The sequence below is a fragment of the Choloepus didactylus genome, chromosome 4, assembly GCF_015220235.1.
Source record: "Choloepus didactylus isolate mChoDid1 chromosome 4, mChoDid1.pri, whole genome shotgun sequence".
NCBI classification, from domain to species: Eukaryota; Metazoa; Chordata; class Mammalia; order Pilosa; family Megalonychidae; genus Choloepus; species Choloepus didactylus.
In genome coordinates this window covers 97505982-97526705 of record NC_051310.1, presented here as the reverse complement: position 1 = coordinate 97526705, position 20724 = coordinate 97505982, and the positions used below count along the sequence as shown (strand labels likewise).

The following is a 20724-nucleotide window of genomic DNA, read 5'->3' as shown; positions in this document are numbered from 1 at the left end:
ACAGGACTAGGTTTGAAGGTAAAGTAAGCACAAAATTTAATTATAGAGCTAGTACAAATGGGCTGTCCCTAAAATACCCTAAATGGAAAAATGCATGAGGCCGCTCCATGAGAATCAGGATCCAAGGCAATGATGTTAATCAGTTATAAATATAAAGCCATATACATCAGTATAACCACAAAAGTTTTATGGAGAATAAACAAGCCCAGATTTGGCACTAGGCCCAAGAAGGAGTGGCTGAGCTGAGGAGTCCACCAAGAATGCAGGCCCTCACTTTCCATGTCCTGCTCATGAGTCTGAGGCAAATGTGAGAAGCTTCTCTGAGCAGCCTACGCTTGCTAGGTCCAAGGCCAACCTTTTCCAAGTCACTAGTTCTCCAATCAACTCCAAAGCCCATTGCCTCTTCCCATCTCCTTTCCTCTGCCTCCCGGGTTCAGACCTTGCTTGGAGTCTTCTTGAAATCCAAAGTCTTGCCTTCCTAGTGGGGCCTGCCCTCTCTCCGAGGGATGCTTGGAAAGTTCCATTGCAATTATTTTTACCTCTATTTCCCAAACCCAGAATATTCTCAAAAAAAGGCTTACTCACAGAGGAGAAACTCATCTGGGTCTTAATCTGATTAAATTATAGCAGCTAAGACAAAGACGCTAATGACTAACAGCTCTACCCTCCCGAGGGACATAATATTGGCACTCCTCAGCAGTGTTTACAGTATTTACCCAATGACTCTTCATATGATGGAAAAATTGGGGGAAATGTTTGGGTAGAGGACCATTCCCCAAACCTCAAGCCTGCAACTAGACAGTTATTCATTATTCATTCATTCATTCATCCAGCAAATATGTATTATATTTACTATGCCTGTAAGTTGTGTCTTAATGAATTAATTAATAAATCAATAATGGTCTAGGGTCAGGGAAGTTGCTGGAGGTGGAGATCAGGAATGGCTTTACCCAGCAGTCTCTGTGACTCTCCACCTCAGAGGTTGCAAACAACATGGCGACACAACATAGCTTTCAGCCTGACATCTGAATTACTTAACTCCATAGGAATTTTCCAATCCGAGGAATTCAGTTATACGATGGCCCGGTCAACATCCAGAACTGCACTTTCCGAAAGTTTGCGGCCTTGGAGGGCCGGCATACCAGCGCCCTGGCCTTCCGCCTGAACAACGCTTGGCAGAGCTGCCCCCATAACAATGTGACCAACATTGCCTTTGAGGACGTCCCGGTGAGTGAGGCGCCAGGGCAGACTCCAGGCAGACCCAGACGTTGGGCAGTGATTCACAAGTCCCCCAGGGCCTGGACTTTGAGCCATTGCCACCACCACAGGGGTTGAACAGCTTCTTCCAAGCAGGCTGGGCCACATCCCAGTCCTCTCTGCTTCCAAACTGGAAAAGTACAAGCATAGGTTGCCCCCCAGTTCATGTCTGGGTAAATGCCCACTTGCCCTCACCCTGCTCAAAACTCATCCAAGTCTCAGTAGGAGCTTTATGCAGGACTCAAGTTCCCGAGGACATTCCTCTAAGGGTCTTGGTTTTGACATACTGAATCCTGTGGCTGGGCAACCTGAGTTGGCACAATTAATCTGAAAATCCCAGCACTTTTCAAGGGAGGCCTTTCCTTATGATGCTTTGTTTGATCTCTCCCCGAGAGTGGAATATAGACATGGGCCTCCTTGCCATAGATAGAGCCCACAGACTCGGTGCTGGGATTGAGGGGATCAGGACAGAGCTGCCCTTTGAGACTAGGCAGGTTCAGATATCCTGGTGCATTTTTTTCAGGTTATGGGTCTCCCAGACCTTTCTCTCCTCCTCCTCTCTGCTCCTGCCCTTCACCTGTCTGCTCAGTTATTGGCAGGCTAGGGGAAAAGGATTGAAACTTTAGTTACTTAATTTCTTTATTCAGGCCACTGAAGGCCTAAAAGAGGTCATAGAAATCTCCAAGGACTCATGCTGAAAAGCTGTCTTCCTGAAATGCAGGTGTGCGCACACACACACACACTCACACACACTCCTAAGTGCCCCCTCCTCATCTCTGCAGTCTGTTGAACCCGTGAATCAGAGCAGTCTCGGGTTCACCCATAGCAGCCAGCCCAATGAACAGAGGCCAAAACAACATGCTGGGTCTGAGCGTGATGGCATGGCAAACATTTGGCTGTTTTTCTGGCTCCGTTCGAGAGGTCAGCCATGTGGTAGAGCATCTTTGGCTTGGCTGGTTTATAATGTCAGGGGAAATCGGAAAATTTGCCCCCGCCTGATGACGGCTGCAGTTTCCCTTCACCTTCTGGCCCAGCCTAACTTTCCTGGGTTCTGTTTAGATTACTTCCAGAGTGTTCTTCGGAGAGCCTGGGCCTTGGTTCAACCAGCTGGACATGGATGGGGATAAGACGTCCGTGTTCCACGATGTCGACGGCTCCGTGTCGGAGTACCCTGGCTCCTACCTCACCAAGGAGGACAACTGGCTGGTCCGGCACCCAGACTGCATCGATGTTCCTGACTGGAGGGGCGTGATCTGCAGTGGGCGCTATGCACAGGTGGGCATGCCCGGGCCACTCCTGCACCTGTGCCGCCAGCATGCAGCCAGTGCCTGCTCTGCATCCAGCTCTGTGCTGGGCCAGAAAGGGATACGGGCTTCTTTTTTAAATTCTTCCTTTCCTTCTCCCCAATAGAATTTCCATAAAGTCAAATTCAAAACATTTTTTAAGCATATTCCTTAGAAAAAGTGCACCCTACAGGCAAATGCTTGAATTCAAGTCAGACTCCGGCCCTTACTATGTGACCTTGGGCAAGTTACTTAAACTCTTGGAGCCTCAGTTTCCCCATCTGTAAGATCAGGAAAATAACTGAAACTCCTCAATGAGAATGTGAGTGTGGGTTCAGATAATGCATGTAAAGTGCTAAGTCCAGTACTGCCCAATACAAATATAATAATGCAAGCCACATAGGTGATTTAAATTTTCTAGGAGCCACATTAAAAGTAAAAAGAAACAAATGAAATGAAATTTTAATATTAATTGAAATGTTATTATTATATATTTTATTTAACTCAATATTCTCCAAATATGATAATCTCAACACATAATCAAAATTATTCATGAGATGTTTTACATTTACATTGTTTTCTAAATCTCCAAAATCCAGTGTGTATTTTATACTTAAAGTCCGTCTCCATTCAGATGCTAAATTTTCAACAAAGTGAAATGTAGTCCTATCAAAACAATAAAGTGTTTCAAGGAAAAATATTTCATATAGCTTCGGTTTTGAAATTTAAATCTAAATTAAGTAAAAAAAAATAAAAAATGCAGATCCTCAGGTGCATTGACCACATTTCAAGTGCTCAGTGGCCATGGTGGCAAGTGTCTACTGTATTGGAAAGTGCAGGCTGAGACAGTGCTTGGAGTATTGAAGGAGTGGAAATGTTAGTTATGTATTATTACATTGTTGTTGTTAATATTTGGATGAATGACTGATGAATAAAGGACTAAGGGGAGAGAGGCTTGAGAAAATTAAGAATTGTCAAATTAGGAGGGAAGTGCAGTGAGTGAGGTGGCCCCAGAGGGGGACAGAAACATACATCAATGAAGTTGTTCTCATAACTCCCCTATGAGAGGGGAGGCTGGTATTTATTGTTTCCACTGTGAACAGAAGGAATACGGGTGGGAGAAAACAGCTAATACGCAGTTTCCTTTCACCTTCTGCCCTGGCTGAGCTTTCCTGGGCTCTGAGGTTCCTTCCAGAGTGTTCTTTGGAGAGCCTGGGCCCTGGTTCAGCCAGGCGGACACAGATGGGGATAAGACGTCTGTATCCACCACGAGGAAGAGATGGGAGCATGAAGCCGTGCCAGGCTGGGGAGGGCCAGGCGGGCGCAGAGGGGGCAGGGTACACACTGGGGAGCAGGTGCAGAGCAGGCAGGAGGGGCAGGCGAGCAGCAGAAGGAGGGACCAGGGGAGACAGGGGCTGGGGGAAGGGGACAGGAAGTGGGGGGCGTCCCCTCAGCTGGCCTCGGTTTCTCCCTGCAGTTAAAGGTGAGGTCATGTGCAGAGAATGCAGGAGTGGGCCTGACCAGGGTGGCCTGAGAGAGTGATAAAGGTTTGGAAGAGCTGTTGCAGAGAGTGGAAAATGCTGACAAGAGGCATGGGGAAGGATTGCCTGGCAGTGTTGAAAACCCAGTGGAGATAGGAGATGGTGAATTTGAAGAGGCACCTATCTCCCAGGCTGTGGGATTTCCTCCAGCCTTGCTCAGCAGCCCTGGGAGAGGAGGTGGGTCTGTGGAATGAGCCAGGGTGAGGCCCCTGCTGCATGTCTGCACAGGACAAGGGGCAAGGGATTTCGTGATAAGAAGGGAAGCAGAGTCAGAGGGAGCTAAGAGATTGGAAAACAGTGAGCAGCCATGCCCCGAATAACTGGAGGATGACCAAACCCTCAGGCCTGGCGTCCACACATTTGGCACTACTCAGCAGCTCCAACTCAAAGACAAGATGTTCTATACGGGGCCTCGATCTTCCCTCCCACCCTTTCCTGCCAATTTGCTGCTTGTCTACTGGAGCAAAGGGCTGCCTGTTAGAGTGTTCCAGGTTATCATCACTGGCTACTGGTTGGTTATGACTAACAATCTCCCCCATCACGTTTCAGCTGACAAAATGTTGTAATATACCTTTATCTTTTGATCCTCATGACAACCCCGTAAGTTGAGCAGGGTTAAAGTTTCTCTTTTCATTGTACAGGGAAAAAAAAAAAAAAAGACACTAGAGGGAAGATAACCTCTTCCTTCCAAAGACATTTGTGTTCTGGTTTCTCTTGGCCGCAGCTCCAGGGATGACTCCATGTGAATACTAGGCGTGTAGGCTGTCATGGTCAGAAAACAGGACACAGTGTTTAAACCTGGGCTAAAGCATCCAGCTCCTTTGTCCCTGGGACTCTATGGCTGACAGCCTTGCCATTCATTCATCCAGTGGCTACTAAACCCACATGGTCTGGCTGTGCAAGCCAAGCAGATACCGAGAGAGAGAAGTAGGGCAACACACCCAGGCATGCTCTCGAATGCAGTCAGGGCAACAGCTAATTAAAGGGGAGTTACATCTGCAGGAGAATTAGAAAAACTCCGTCACCCTCTCTTCCTTCCTGCTCCTCCCAAATCTCTCTCGGTTTCCCCAAATTTGCTATCTATACTAATAAGCAGATTCCACCCAAGTTTCCACTAGTAGTTCTTCAACAGAGCACTTTCTTCAAGAGGCACAGAATGTATTAGATGGATTGCACAGCATGGTTTGGGCAGCATTCACCAGCAAAAGAGAGTTTCCCCTTATTTGGCCTTTCTTTCACCCAAGCTTTCTAAAAAGGGCCTCTGTAAAGAGACCGTGCCTTTGAAAGTGCAGACTGTAGTCAGATATTAACCAGACACTCTTGGAATAATCCCTTGTAACAGCCCCATTGTGTGTTTCCTTTTTGGGTTTTTAAAGATGTACATCCAGGCCTATAAGACCAATAATCTGCGGATGAAGATCATCAAGAATGACTTCCCCAGCCACCCCCTCTACCTGGAAGGGGCCCTCACCAGGAGCACCCACTACCAGCAGTACCAGCCGGTCGTCACTCTGCACAAGGGCTACACCATCCACTGGGACCAGAAGGCCCCCACTGAGCTCGCCATCTGGCTCATCAACTTCAACAAGTGAGTGGGTGCCCGGCCAGGAGCCGCGGTGGGACCTGGGGACGGCTGCTCTGACTGAGCTCAGGGCAGCGGTGAGGACGATGCACAGCTCTGGACTTGCTGCTCACAGAACCTCAGCCTAGCCCATGCGGTCCTTATAGGAGGAGGTATCCAGAGCTAAGAGCTCAGGCTCTGGAATCAAAACACATGGGCTCAGCCCCCACTCTGCTGGGTAGGTGACCTTGGGCAGGGCAGCTAACCTCTTGGAGCCTCAATTCCTACATCTATGAAATGGGATGAAGTTACCTCATCACAGTGCAAAGGGGATCAAGTGGCCTTACAAAGTGCTCAGTAGATGGCAAAAATATTTGGTCATTCCTGTTACCCTTTTATAGAGAAGGAATCGAGGCTCTGAAAGGTGAGGAGATTAACCAAGGGCCTCTGTACAGGGCTCCAGGTATTTAGGATCAAGTATCTTTTATGCACACTATTTCCTTGTCACAGTGTTCCTATGAGGCCCCGATCAGATACAGAAAATGAGACCCAAGAAGATGGACCAGGACCTAAAATCATGCTGGTGATTTTAAAATCACCCCAGGAGAACATTAGATAATAATATATCAATATTGATTCATTAATTGTGACAAATGCATCATACTAACATAAGATGTTCACAACAGGGGAAACTAGTGTGGGATATATGAGAACTCTTTATTACCTTCACAATTTTTCTGTAAATCTAAAATAGTTCTAAATAAAAATATTTTTTAAAAGAAAAAAAAAAAACCACCCCAGGGAAGTGCTGGAACCAAGTCTTCCAGATCCTGTGTGCTTTTAACTGCAGTCCAGTTGAAAAGATGTCTCTGTCCCTGCCCAAACTCCATACGGGCTAGCTGACCCATTCCAACCATCCTGCTCTCCTCTCTCAATGGCACTCACCGTCTCCTCCTCTCTCCTTGAGCACTCGGCAGCTCAGTCTTTAGCAATCACAAGTGTTCTTTCCAAATTCCCTATTGAAAATGGAGAGTCTTTTGGTCTCTCCCCGAGGTGCACCCTGAAGGACCCCGTTGCTGGACATCCTTGATTGTAACCGCCTCTGTCTCCCATCCTAGGGGCGACTGGATCCGAGTGGGGTTCTGTTACCCCCGAGGCACCACCTTCTCCATCCTCTCGGATGTCCACAATCGCCTGCTCAAGCAAACATCCAAGACGGGCACCTTCGTGAGGACCCTGCAGATGGACAAGGTGGAGCAGAGTTATCCCGGCAGGAGCCACTACTACTGGGACGAGGACTCTGGGTGAGGAGGGGTCCCTCGGCAGCAGGAAAGCGGCTCGTCCTCATTTCTCTCCCCTGCCCTTTCCAGTAATCCTAAGAACTGCCGTGTAGTTAGTGCCCATCAAATGTGGGATACTTTCCACGGCACCTCCATTCTAAGGCTGATCATATCATCCACCAGTGACTTTTATGAAGCTGCTAAGCCTAATAAACCCTATATTAAATATACATGTGGGTTGCAGGGAATAGCCCTATTTCACAAAAACACAAAACAAAACAAAAAAAAACAACTGTGAAAGAAGGGGATCTTAGAATGGAGAAAACATGGCACATCAACTCAAATCCTCCCAATGCCCCAGTTGGAGCAGATGATATTATCTGTAACTTAGAGATGGGAACAGAAGGCACAGTGAAAATAAGAGTGACTTGCACAGAGACCACAGCTGGAAAGAGGCCCAGCCAGATTTGAACCCAGGCCTGTCTGTATGCAGAGCACTCACCCTTTTGCTAAACTGCATTACAGTCTATATGACAGAAAAAGGATGGGGGGACAAGCATCTGTTCTGGGGAGACAAGTCCCCTCACTTCAAAAATTTAGTTTAACATCTTACACATGCCAACACATGTCCAAAGTGATGACGCTATTGGTAGCAAACCCTCTGGGGAATAAGGGGACGAGATCATTCTGTGGCCATTTTTCTATTCTTACATCAAAATCAATGATGAGGAAATGGACACCATGTTTGTGCGTGTTCTCTCTCTCCTCTCTCTCTCTCTCTCTTTCTCCTAGGAGATATAGTTCTATCAAATTGATTAAGGGAAAATTAGAATTTGAAAATCAGAAACATAAGTAAAATGTTGGAAGTGGGAGGGGGGCAAGAAATAGCACCTTTCCCCACCAAGTTCTGAACCAATCCAGGGGCAAACAAGAAGGCAGGTGGGTGGTGAACTATCAGCTTTACTGATGATGATGATGAGAAAGAAGACAGAGCTTCCTGATACCATCCCCAAACTTACCCAGCCAGCTCCAGGCAGTAGCAAGCAATCACAGGCTCCCCCCATTGGGCCCAGTCCCGAAAATGCAGGGTACGGAGGGGCAAGCCACAGGGGCAGACACCCCGAGTCCCCCAAACAGATGAGTGGCTCCCTTCCTTCGGGTGGGAGTGAACGAGGAAGTGGGTGAGGTTCAGGAGGGCTTGGAAAAATACTTCCATATGTAAACTAGAGGAGGAGAAGTGACATCTTCCCCTCACACCAGCAGAAAATACCATGATCAAAAGAATAAATGTTAATAAGGTAAAGTCCCCATGACACCATCCACGCACATTTTCTTCATCTTTTAGGATCAAAAGAAATGGGATGTTCAAAGATGTGAATTTTTCAAATGGAAAAACTGCCACTAAACAAGTTGAACCTCTTTAATCAAAACTTTTAAAAATCTATGCTTTTTAAAGTACCTTTGCCATCTTAAGCAGATTCAATCTTTTTGTTGGTGGCTTAGTTTATTATCATGGCTATTGATTATTAGGTTGTGCTCTAATTCAGTGATCCCCGAGGGACCATGGGCAAGGTTTCAGAATGTTTCTTTGTAGTACAGAAGGAAGCCAAACTCCTGAGCTTTTTGAATTCTTAGGGCTGTTTTTAGTGACCTTACTGCCTTAAAAATTTGTTACTTCTTACTCAGATTCAGAGCACCTGCCTTCAGCACCTACCTTTTAATCTGCTATGGGCTAGGAAACTTGATAAACATTGCTGTAATTAGGGGTAAAATAAAAGTAACTAGGCTAAAAATGGGAGGGGGGTGTTCCAAACTGTGAAAATATATGATCTCTGAATCCTCTCTCTTAATCTTTCAAGGTTAAAAAAAAGAGCAATTTTAGCTGTGATCTGGATGGCTGGGTTTGCCAGATACCACCTAGGTGAGGTGTTACTAAATCTAAATTTAGTATTTAAGGCATCCAGCCACGAGCACTGCTCTAAGCACTGCCTGGGCATACCAGGCTGGGAGTCCAGGGCTTCCCGATGCCAGGGGCCGGTTCCTTTCATACCTCCCACAGCCTTCCAGTTCAGCTGACTCAGACACATCCATGTCGCAGGTCAGGATTTGGGAAAGCAGATGCTAGCTATGAAATGAAAGGGATGGGCTCGGTGGTCTTTTAGGCCTCTCCTGGTTAAGATCATCTGATACAGTCTTACAGTGAGGAAATCCGAACACTGTTCAGTCTTGTGCAGAAGCCCTAAGACTGATTCCACTTCTGGCCCTTGGTCTCCTTTTGGGACCAGTGCTGTTCCAGCAGATCCCCTGCAGTGATTTCTGCCCACCTGAGGGTGCTATGCTTCCAGGGATGGGCAGGACTGAACAGCCTTCTTCCCAGGCTGTCCAGAGGTGCTGCCCACCTGCCTCCCGGCTCCCCGGTGACACCATGGGTGCTAGAAGCCAAGGGCAACACCTTTGCACGAGTTGGTTTCTACTTTATTTAGGAGTCACCTGGTGCAAGGAACATAAAACCACTCAAGTTAGCTCAAATATAGTGGAGGTGTTATAGAAAGGAAACCAAGGCATCTTAAAGGAAATAACCCAGCTGGATCTCATGGGCTCTGGGGCTGGAAACGACAAAGCCTTCAGAGACAAGATGGCCTGCCCAACTCTTGCTTTCTCTTAACATTCACACACAAATGCACTCATGCTTGGTCTCTTGTATCAGCCTTTTGCTGCAGACAGCCTTCCTCTCTTGATTCCTTAGCAGGCATATGGCATGAAATGGTAGCTCCAGCCCTGACTCCTTGTGGCCTTTCAGTTTAAGCAGCAACCAGTAGTTGACAGTGGCCTCTAGATCTCTTAATTCCAACTCTTGACAGAGATAATCTTCTTGGTTATTGGCTAGCCAATGAATGGCCCCTCTGTGAGTCAAATGTGTTCCCCGGGTCCATTCAGCTGTGCAGGGTGGAGGTGAAGGGGATCACGGTATCCTGGTATAAACATGGCTTCCGGGGCAGACTGGACTCAGCAGACGGTCACATCCAGGGAGGTCTGCCAGGCAGCTCATATCATATCTTATGCTGTTTCAGAAGTGGGAGGCAGTCAGAAAACATTTTTTGTCTGAGCTGAAAGAACACTGGGCAATGGATCCCAAGTTAGAACCCTGGTTTCACATAATCTGACTCCCTCTAACACTGGGACAGCCTCTCATCCTTCAAAATTAGCAGGAATAAATTATAGTTTGGAGAAAAGTAGAGTTAGGAAGACTGATTTCGTTTCCATTCCTGAGCACAGTGATGTGATGGGAAAAGCACAGGCTTTAGAGTCAAAGTGTCACCTGCTATGTGGTCCTGCTGTCACTTACCACCTATGTGGTCCTGGGCAAGTCACTTTACTTCTCTAAGCCATGGTTTCCCCACCTGGGAAATCACAATGATAACAGTACCTATTGGCAGGATTGTTTAGAGGATTAAATGTGATAATATTTAATAATAGATAATAATGTATTATAATATTATTTATGGCATGTGCATGGCATCTAGTAGGTGCCCAGAAAATGGTAACTGTCATTATTATTAGCTTTCTGCAATGTATTTGTTTTTTATTTCTCCAACCACATATAACCCTTTGGTAGGCATGCTCAACCTTATAAGGCCTATTGGTCTTACCGCAGGTCCCAGCCCACAGCAGGTGCTTGATAAATGTCTTCAGTAAAGCAAAGCATCCCTGCTCCCTTTGTACAGGCTGCTCTTCCTGAAGCTGAAAGCCCAGAACGAGAGAGAGAAGTTTGCCTTCTGCTCTGTGAAAGGCTGTGAGAGAATAAAGATTAAGGCTCTGATCCCAGAGAACGCAGGCGTGAGCGACTGCACGGCCACAGCCTACCCCAAGTACACGGAGAGGGCCGTCGTGGACGTGCCGATGCCCAAGAAGCTCGTTGGTTCTCAGCTGGTGAGTGGCAGTGGGTGAGCCTGGACCCCCTTCTGTGGAGTCAGACCCAACTGTGCTCCTCTCTCAACATCTGCTCAGCTCCACGAACCATTTCCTGTGAACTGGGGTGGGGGGGTAGGCGTCGATGATCACCCAATTGACTCCCCAAACTGAACAACTTTTATTTTGTTTTCCAGAAGACGAAAGACCACTTCTTGGAGGTGAAGATGGAAAGCTCCAAAGAGCGCTTCTTCCACCTTCTGAACGACTTCACTTATATTGAAGTAAGCGCCTCTGTCTGGCCACTACAGGGTGGTGGTTTGCTCACTGCGAGGCCTACAAGGAATTGATTTAAGAGGCTTTTGAGCTTTGAACAGCTGTAGAGCCAGCCTCTGTCTTCAGGGTCTCCACGGGCACCTCCCCAGCAGGAGGATCTAAGGGCTTCGGCTGCCCCCGGACCTCACCTCACACCTGTGTTGCTTTGGGTCTGCAGGTGGATGGGAAGAAGTACCCCAGCTCAGAAGATGGCATCCAGGTAGTGGTGGTTGATGGGAACCAGGGACACGTGGTGAGCCACACGAGCTTCCGGAACGCCATCCTGCAGGGCATACCGCAGCAGCTCTTCAATTATGTGGCGGCCGTCCCTGACAAGTGAGTCGGGGCCTGTGCTTCTGGAAGTGCCCCCGGATTAGGGCCCCTACCATCACTGAGTCTTCAGCACAGAGCAGCCTGGGAAAGCTGAGGGAGTCTCCACGCTTTGCTCACAAGCTGGGAAACCTCCCTGCTGTTGACTCTCGTTTTGGAGCCAGGGCTGCTGTGAATGTAGGTCAGGCCTAAGGCAGATGGGACTACCCAGTTACAAATGGGAAGCCTGCCCTGGCCTTTTTCTCCCATCACTACATGCTTTTCTGGAATGATCTCATCCCTCCCACACCTTCAAAAGGATCCAAATGCTGGTGGCCTCTGAATATCTCAAGCCCACTTCTCTCTCCCAAGTGCCAGAGGTTCACATTCAAATGCTACTTAGATAATGCTGCCTGGATGTCTCATATGGAACTGACTTCTCATCATTTATTCAAAATCCCCCCAAACCAGTCACTCCTCCTGTTTTTCCTATTTTGATTAAATCATCATCCATCTAGACAGCTAAAGCAGAACCTGGGCACCAAATCCTTGACTTGGACCATCTCCTTCTTTCACTCCCACTCCATGTCCATATCCTGTCAATTCTATCTGCATCATTGCTCCCCTGCCAGTCCCCTCTGTGGGGTTCTCTCCACCTCTGCTCAGTCCTGGCCTTCCTGGTCTGTCACCAAGACTGCAGGCTCCGTCTCCTTCAGGCCTCCCTCTTCCCTCTTGCATGCTCCCCATGCTCATCCCTCTTCTGTCCTGGCTGCTGGTTTGGACTTCTTAAATATAGGGATCACCTCTGCCCTTCCCTCAGAAACTTTTGGTCATTCCATACCACACCTTCCAAAGCTAACACACATTTCACCTCCTTGGTGAAGTCTCTTCCAATCCAGCCAAAAAGTTAGACCTCTACTAAAGCATTACTCACAATAGGACTTGTGGACACGTCTGTTCCCCCACCTTGATTGTGAACTTCTTGATGTTGGGGACAGTTCTAACTCATCTTTGCATTTCTGGTGTGGTACTTGGTTGGTTAAAAGGGCATAGAATTGGCTCAAGAGCCACAATCTGGCATTGCAGAAAAGTCTACATCCTTATTGCAGTACCTCCACATAGTAGGTGCTCAGTAAATACTTATTGAATGAAAGTGAACATGCCTCCCAGGTGCTAACTACACAATGGTTGTGATATGAATGCAACACTGTGTGAGATTCAGGAGAACTGCGTTTTTGCTTAACCACATTTAGTCCCCTGCTCCATTCCCCCATCAGATGCTTCTTTAGCATTATATTTGTGACGTGCAGACAGGTCAGATTTGCCAATTTAACAACTAGAAATCATTAGTTTTCAAGCTTCTTTGGGACAGAAGAGCTTTTTCTTGAAATGAAACAGCAGACAGACTACTGGAGTGAGAAACTGCAGTGTAGAGCTGCTTGCCTGGAGCAGGGCAAAGGGCTTGGAGCCCCTCTGCTCAGTGCTCCCTCTCAGCCTGTGCAGCAGCCCCTGTGCATCTCCCTGGGGATGCCCTCCCTCGGGGTGGTGTGGGGACCCAGATGGGAACTGGGTACCACCATACCCCTCTCTGACCTTCTGGAAAGGGATGGGAAGGGATACAAGCCCAACCCTCTGCAGTGCCCCATCCTGTCCCACTGCGTCCACAGTGCCACCACTGTCCCAGGGCCCAGGGTAAGAAGGGGGCAACTGCTTACTCCAGAAACATTCAGGATCCCTGGACTAAAGGAAGTTCTCAAGGTGTCTGGGAGCTGCCTCTCTCCTGCCACCCATGGCAGACTCCCTGCTGGCTCAGGCAGGGGCTTAGAGGCCATGAGGATCCTTACCAGGCAGAAAGAGGTTCCCAAAATGTGCCAGTGGCTTTCTGGGACCCATCAAGAGGCTCTGATGACAGACGGGAGGCCCAGTCTCCTTGTCCCACTCCTGTGAGCTAACCAAGATCCCCACCTGGAGGGCATGACCCTCATTTGAGCCCAGCCCAGAAGGAAGGCTTAGCAGCACCAAAGGGACTTCAGCATCTTCCTAGGAACAGAACTTGAATCTGTTGCAATGCACTCTCTCTCCTTATGGAGCATCATCCCACCAACCCCTGGGCTTTCCTCTTCCAGCCTTCCTGAAGAGTGTGATGCAGCCCCCAGTTTGCCTCCCATCTGTTCTTACTGGACACAAGTCCTTTGCATTGTAAGAGCATTCCTTCTGTTTCCAATGGGATACAAATGGGAGTAACAGCAGGTTCCAGAATCCTATACAGTTTTTCCATGTCTGGATAGCGGTCTGTGGTTATAGAGTTCCTTTGAGATGAGAATGGAAACCCCATTGGGCTTCTGCCCTTGTTTCGATTCCTGAGTGGGGTGTTCACTTCCTCTTGTCTGGCCCAGTAGGCTGAGTCTGCCACCGCAAAGACCCCTTTTCCCAGCACTTTGGCCTGAACACAACCCAAGACAGGAGAGCAGGGACTCTGCTTCCAAGTTAGGTTTTTGCAAGTTGGGACCTTCAGGCTGGGCACACCCGTTACTCCAAGCTCTGCCCCTTCAAGCATGATTCCCCTTCAGCAGGTCTTTTCAGATACTCAGGAACCATTTTCCTCCATCTCCTCATTTGCAAACTAGAAGCAGTAACCCTGTCTTACAATATCAGAGAGGGAAGTGGCATGAACAGAAGATGCCAGCCCTCCCCTGAGCATGTCCTAACTATACACAATGCTCTTCTCAGAAAGGTCTCAAACCTGGCCACACTCTCCCTATGGCTCAAAGGAGGCCGGCTCTGGGCCAAAATCTGTGACCATCAAAGGAAGACCCAAAGGCACAGGCTCCGAGAGAAATCTTCTAGCACAGGGCTTTTCAATTGTGAATGTGCACACAATGCCCTGGAGATTAGAACACAGATTCTGATTCAGAAGGTCTGTAATGGGTAGATTCTGCTTTTCTAACCAGCTCCCAGGTGATGCTGATGCGGCTGGTCCATGAGGCTCAAGAACCATCAGGAGCTGCTGGCTGCTTTATCTAACAGATGCTCGATTCCTCTGGCCCTCGGTTCCCCTCTATCTCCATTCCTTTTTGCTCCCTTCTCTGTCTTCTGGCTTTCTCAATCACCATGTTTCTATTTTGCATCTTGGATACAAGCAGGATTGAGGTGTTGAGAGCATTCGAGTTAAGAAATGTAAATTGAAGTCCTACTGTGCGTCCAGCCCTGGCATAGTTGCTGGCCTCCTCAATGGTGTGCTCTGTGCATGCTCTGTCCTGTTTGGGGACAAACGTGGAAAAGCAGCAAGCTGAGTCCAGGCTTAAAGCAGGTCATGGGCGCCAACTGTGGCCAAATGAGTGGGAGGGGTGTTCAGGATGTTCGTCACCACATGGAAAGAGCCCATCAGCTTGGCATGCAGGAGAGGCTGCTTTTTGCTGAGCTCTTGGCCAGGCCACCAGACACTGCTAACTCAAGTCCCACCATACACAATCCAACATCCTTCCCCTTGTACCCCTTTCCAGTTTGCTCTTATTCCATTCATCTAATCTGGCCCTTTTCACTCAGTTCCATAATCCTCATGGCATCAAAGGGAAGATACGTCTCCAGGGGGCCATGGACCAGACTGCTGGAGAAGCTTGGAGCAGACAAGGGAATCAGATTGAAAGGTAAGGGGTTTGGACTGGGTTTTAAACTGACCATGAAACCAGAGATGGCAAAACCTGGCATGTCCCTTGCAGAGCCAAGAGCACTCTTCCCATGAAGCTTGGGAGCAGCCTCAGAATTCTCAACACAACTCACAGTCTGTTGGACTTGATGGGCAAGATGCCATCTACTCACCATCCTGACCCTCTAGCAACTTTATTTTAACTCAGGACCAGAATAGGAAGAAAATTGTTAGAGAGTTGTTCACCCATGTACTCGGCGAGTGGCTCTTTATTCAACAAGAGTACCTGCAGAAAACTGGAAAGTCTTTGTCTGACTCTCCTATCTCAACTCCTGCTACTTTGACTGGCCAGGGGTCCTAATTCTTCCTCAACATCCCAGCTGATGCCCAGCATTTGCACATTCCTTAACAGTTTGCAAAGCACTTTGGCTTAAGCCCTCACTTGTTCCTCTGAGTTAGGTAAGAAAGGAGAAAATTAAAGCCCAGAAAGTCTAAGTGGTTTGTCCAAGGTCACACAGCTTTTCAATGATGAAACCATGCACAGAACCTACAGGGAAGAAGCCAGCCAGGACAGAAATGTCAACAAACACTTACCATCATCACAGACTATTCGGTCTTTGGGGAGGTTGAGAAGGAAGGTAGAGCAGCTCTACAGATAATAATGATAAAGATAATTGTAGTTATTTAATGCTCAGCCTTGCACCTTGCTGAACATTTTATAATTATCTCAATTATTCATTAATAACCAGTGCAAAAGGTACTATTATTTCCATTTAAGATGTGGAAACAGAATCAGACACTTAAGTAACTTGCTGAAGATTAGGATTTCAGTCCTGATCTTCCCAGTCCAAAGCCAGTGTTCTTAGCTACCGCATCATCCTGACTGCAAAAGACAAAAACTAGAAGCCCATCATATGGGACTTTTCTCCCAGGGAGCTCCCAGAGAAAAATTGGGAACAATGAAAGCCCTTAAAACCAGCCAAAGTATCTTCTCCAACCCAGTCTTGGAGTCTTTTTAGGCTTCCATCTTTTAAATTAAGACCGTCTGCCAAAATCTGATGTGTGTAAGATGGCCTATGTCAAGTGACACTTTCCTGGTGGTGGTAAAAGTGTACCCGCCTCGCAGGCCGGCTGTTCTGGAGTGTGCACAGAGGGTCCCCAGGGCCCTGGATGGGCAAGCTCTGAACTTGAAGACAGAGAGCGCTGCATGGGGTTCATGGATGTAGTGTTCTAGACTGGGCTGTTCCACTTACTCTGTGACCTTGGACAAGTTCCTTCGTTTCTCAGAACATCCTCCTAAAGTCAGAGAATGTTAGAGCTGGGGAAGAGATCCTGTAGACCAATACTGCCATTTGATGATGGGAACACTGGGCTTCAGAGGGGGTCAGGGACTCATTCGTGCTCTTATGGTCAGCTGGAAGGTAGGTAGGATTCTTGTGAGGTCTCCTCCTGCCCAGCTCACCCCGTATCCTATTGGACGGTGGCTCTCATGGGTAGAACAGAGCAACCACCCTGCCGAGGTGGCTGTGAGGCTCAGGTGAGATCTTGGATGCCCTGTACAAACATCAGCTCTTCCAGTAGCTGGGCACTGAGCTCTTCCCAAGGGGGGCACATGGGGAAGGGGTGTGCTGGGCAGAGGCAGGCGAATGGCGATAGGGAGCCTGGGAAGGTGGTGGGGTAGAACCTTTCTCTCTTGGGGTTTCTGCTCATGTGACTCACCATTGCTTTTCAGAGAAAATGGCATTCATTGGCTTCAAGGGCAGCTTCCGGCCAACCTGGGTGACCCTGGACACCAAGGACCACAAGGCCAAGATCTTCCAAGCTGTGCCCATCCCCGTGGTGAAGAAGAAGAAGTTGTGAGGACAGTTGCTGCCCGGTGCCGCCCTGCGGTGGACTCTATGACAGCGGCTCTTGGCAACAGACCAGGGTGGGATGGCTGGGACCCCCAGCCCCTGTCTCGCAGCTGCCTGGGAAAGCCATATGTGAGCCCTGATGGGCCGAGGGAAGGATATCAGCCATCCCTGGTGCTGCCCACCTGCCCCCACTCTAGTGTCTACCTGCAGCTCTGGGAGCAGTGGTGGCCGATGGAAATCTCTTTCCCACAGCCTCTTGGGTGCTTCTCTCCTATCTGTGCCTCTTGGGTAGGGGGTGTAGGGACCATTCAAGGAGAACTGGGTAGTGCTGGCAGCAGGAGCCTTGATCCAGCAAGGTGGTAGCCTGGGGGCGCTGGGTCCCTCTGCTCCACAGATCTCCATGCTCTCCAGCACACACATTGTGGAGACAGACGTAGGAGAAAGAGCCCTGGCCTTAAGGAAATCTTTCTTCCTGTAAACAAGAACCAGCAGTCATGGAATTAGGAGCTGGTGTGTAGAAAGAGCTCTCCGAGATAGAACTGGCTACCTTTGGATAAGGGGCAATCCACTGGAGGTGTCTGACCTCTTGGGAGACTTCAGGTAACAGGTTGGGAACTGGACTGGGTGACTTTTAAAGGCCTTTCTGCTCTGAGACTCCGGAAGTTTGCGGCTTTTCAGATTGTACCTTGAATCCAGCAGTAGCTGACATGAGCATACAGGAGCAAGGGGTAAAAAGTAATTCCTAGTCCCAGGGGCTTGCAGTCTGGTGAGGCAGGCAGGTAATTGTATGTACATGCTGATGCCAGGCAGAGGAATCTAAGAGAGGTGAAATGGAGAGCAGTGCAAATTCAGAGGAAAGAATGTGAAATCGCACGCTTGGGTGGCTCAGGCGGCTGCCTCTGGGCTACCGTGTTAAGAGCCGGCTCCTTTCCCACGGCAGAAGTCACCGTGCATGCTGGGATGAAGGGCAAGGGGGCATTTCGGCCAGCGGAGGTGAGGCTGCCGCTGTCATGATGCAGAGGTGGAGCCCTTTCACCTCTGTCACCACTCAAAGCCGCGTGACTGCAGGGGCACCTCCGCTGGCCACAGAGGAGCGCGCATGCGTGAGACGTGGGCTGGGCTTATGCCGCAGCGCGGGGAATTCAGTCCCCAGCTCACCCCGATTGCAGGAGAGGGGATCGAGTCCAGGCGAGTGAGTTCATCTGCTGGTGCCTCGTTTGCCCTTCTTCTGGGAGACAGTGCAGAAAAAGCACTCTAGGACACTGGAGAATGTGTTCGTGCCTCGGTGGTCTTGGAATTTCAGAGCTGGGAAAGACTTCACCATATATCTAGTCCAAACCCTTCGTTTTACAGATGGTGAGAATGAGACCCTGGGATGGGAAGGAATTTCCAGGCCAGGGCAGGGCCGGCTCGGGAACCTCACTCCAGCACTTTCTGCCACACCACACTGCCTCAACAGCCGGCCCTAGCGTACCCTAGTCCTCTTGAATGAAGAGAAACTAAAGATCATTAACCAGTGACTTTTTCTCTCGGTGCCCACAAACCCACACCTCCTCTTAGTTTTGGTGGTCCCTGCTGCCTTCACTTGGTTCCTTCCACCTGAAGTACCATGTTCCAGTGCACAGCACCTGGGCTAATTCCATTGGTGCTACCTGTTATTGCAGTTCTGCAGGTGCAGCCCAGCAGATGGCATCAGAGCACTTCTAAATGCTTTCGGGGAGCCAACTTGGCTGGTCTCGGGGGTCTGAAGAATTGTTAGGTCCACCCCAGGCCCTCTCAGCTACTGATTAAAACCCTGCTCTCTCCCTTTCCCACCCTGAAGAGAGCTGAGAACTCCTGGAAGAGGTAAAACTCTATCTGTGGTTTGTATATACTCTCTCATGAGGTACCAGGGGCTCCCTGGGTCTCGTGATGATGTAAATCTGTCCCTTCTCCTGCACCAGCCACAAATTCTTCCCTTCATAGAGGGCTCGCTTGGCTCACCCCCAACTGCACCCAGAAGACTTGGTGAGCAAGTCAACTCCCTGGTTTGAGCCAACTCCCGGAAAGGGGTTTCCAACCAAACAGGTCTTTTGGCTGCTAGGAGTGGACAATGGGACTCCTTCTCTTAAGACACAGCAGTTCTCAGGCCAAAACCACAGGAGGGAACTCTTCCAGGAAAATGAGTGGAAAAGGGGAGGGGAGTTTAAATGACCTCATGTTCTTTGTGTCTCCAGTTTTGTTAAATTTTCAAACTCCTTTAGTGCAAGGATCTCACACTGTGAACCACTTAGGATGTGATCGTTTTCAGGGGCCAGGAATGTTAAATGTCTTTGGTTCAGTTCATTTCAAAAATATCTATTTAAAAGTTCCCAGAGTTGTATGTATGTTTGACAGTGTCAGATCTGTACATAAAGCATTCTTTCCTGAACCATCACCAACAGCCAAGATTTAGGCATTTTCTTGGTAGCAGAATTTTTCCTACTGCTTAGAAAATTGTTCTTGCGGTCACTGTTTCTGTTTGTAAGTGTTAAAGAGAGTTAGGCCTTTGAGAAAAACAATACTCCTCTGAAATGCTTGTCTTTTTCCTCTTGCCGAAATAGCTGGTCCTTTTTCGGGAGTTAGATGTAAGCATGTTTTGTATGTAAACATTTCTTATAGGCATCACCGTGGACAAAGATATATTTTCTATTTATTTATTATATGTGCACTTCTGGAAGTTGTCGGAGAAATGAAGAATTGTCTTAAATGTCATGTGTGCAAATGTCCTTTGGATCCCTCGAAAGGAGAGATCATCATCTCTGGTATGGAAAATCTTGCTGTATCGTAGTAAATATACAAAAGATATCATCATCCTGTCTGCTTGTTTGGTTTTTCATTAAAGTGGGTCTCATCTCAAACCAGATATCTAAGGAAAATAAGATAGAGACAATCACCCCAGGGGCCTGCCCCTCTCTCTCCTTCTCATGCCCTTTCCCTGAGAACTGTTCATCTAGCAAAGTCCGACACTGGCCCTGCTCCAAGGGGACACATGTAAGAGGAGGTGGAGACGGTCTCATGAGAAATACGATGGCATTTACGTGACTGGTCATGTCCAGTGCAATGTCCTCCTTGTTCCTCAGTCATCAGTCAGCTGCCATCCGAGGGAAGCCAGGCAGGAAGTGGGGCCGGTGGGGACTGGGTTGGAGGGAACATGGACCCTGCTTCACAGGCTCACTGAGAGGCCAAACACAGTGTCTGAGGCGAGTGTGGAGAAAGAGGTGGAGAAATGGGTCCAGATCAAGCTGCCAGACAAGAGGGGTGAGAGGCAGGTAGACGGGCCCCTGGGCAGAGATGGGCAGGATCCAGGGGTCCGGAGAGAAGAAGTGAGGGGGAACTGGGAATGTTCTAGTGCTGCACCATCCAGTAGGGTTGCCACTAACCACGTGTGGCTACCTAAATTCAAATTAATATTAAACACAATTAAAAATCTGTTTCCTCAGCCGCACTAGTCACATTTCAAGTGCTCAACAGCCACATGTGGCCAGTGGCTACTGTATTGAACAGCAAAGTTATAAAATATTTCCATCATCACCGAGAGTTCAGTTGGGCAGCACTGCTCTTGATGATTTTCCAGAGAGCTATTGGGGCTTATGCACTGGGCTATTTTTATTCAATTACCTAATCATCTAGGTGTGTGGGTATTTGGGTATATTCAATCCATTTAAAAGGAGTGATGCCAGATTAGGGCTATCAAGCTATCAATAACAAATACTTCTAGCAAGCCAGCTCTGGGCATAATGGGTCAGCCG

At 48.4% G+C, this 20724-nt stretch overlaps 1 protein-coding gene across 7 annotated transcripts in view; it reads left to right on the top strand.

Annotated features, from left to right (window-relative positions):
* Positions 1–19756, top strand: part of LOC119531689 (cell migration inducing hyaluronidase 1) — a 169765-nt gene extending 150009 nt beyond the window's left edge. For 6 of the 7 annotated variants that reach the window (XM_037833228.1, XM_037833226.1, XM_037833227.1 and 3 more), the window contains 9 exons: positions 1047–1227; positions 2317–2532; positions 5458–5669; positions 6761–6946; positions 10648–10852; positions 11029–11115; positions 11325–11482; positions 15002–15102; positions 16834–19756. In XM_037833228.1, the coding sequence (XP_037689156.1) occupies positions 1047–1227; positions 2317–2532; positions 5458–5669; positions 6761–6946; positions 10648–10852; positions 11029–11115; positions 11325–11482; positions 15002–15102; positions 16834–16961 (1474 nt within the window). In that variant the 3' untranslated portion in view covers positions 16962–19756. Of the gene's footprint in view, positions 1–1046; positions 1228–2316; positions 2533–5457; positions 5670–6760; positions 6947–10577; positions 10853–11028; positions 11116–11324; positions 11483–15001; positions 15103–16833 lie in introns of those variants that run through there. The other variant, XM_037833229.1, reaches the window with a different exon arrangement.
* The last annotated feature ends 968 nt before the right edge of the window (positions 19757–20724 follow it).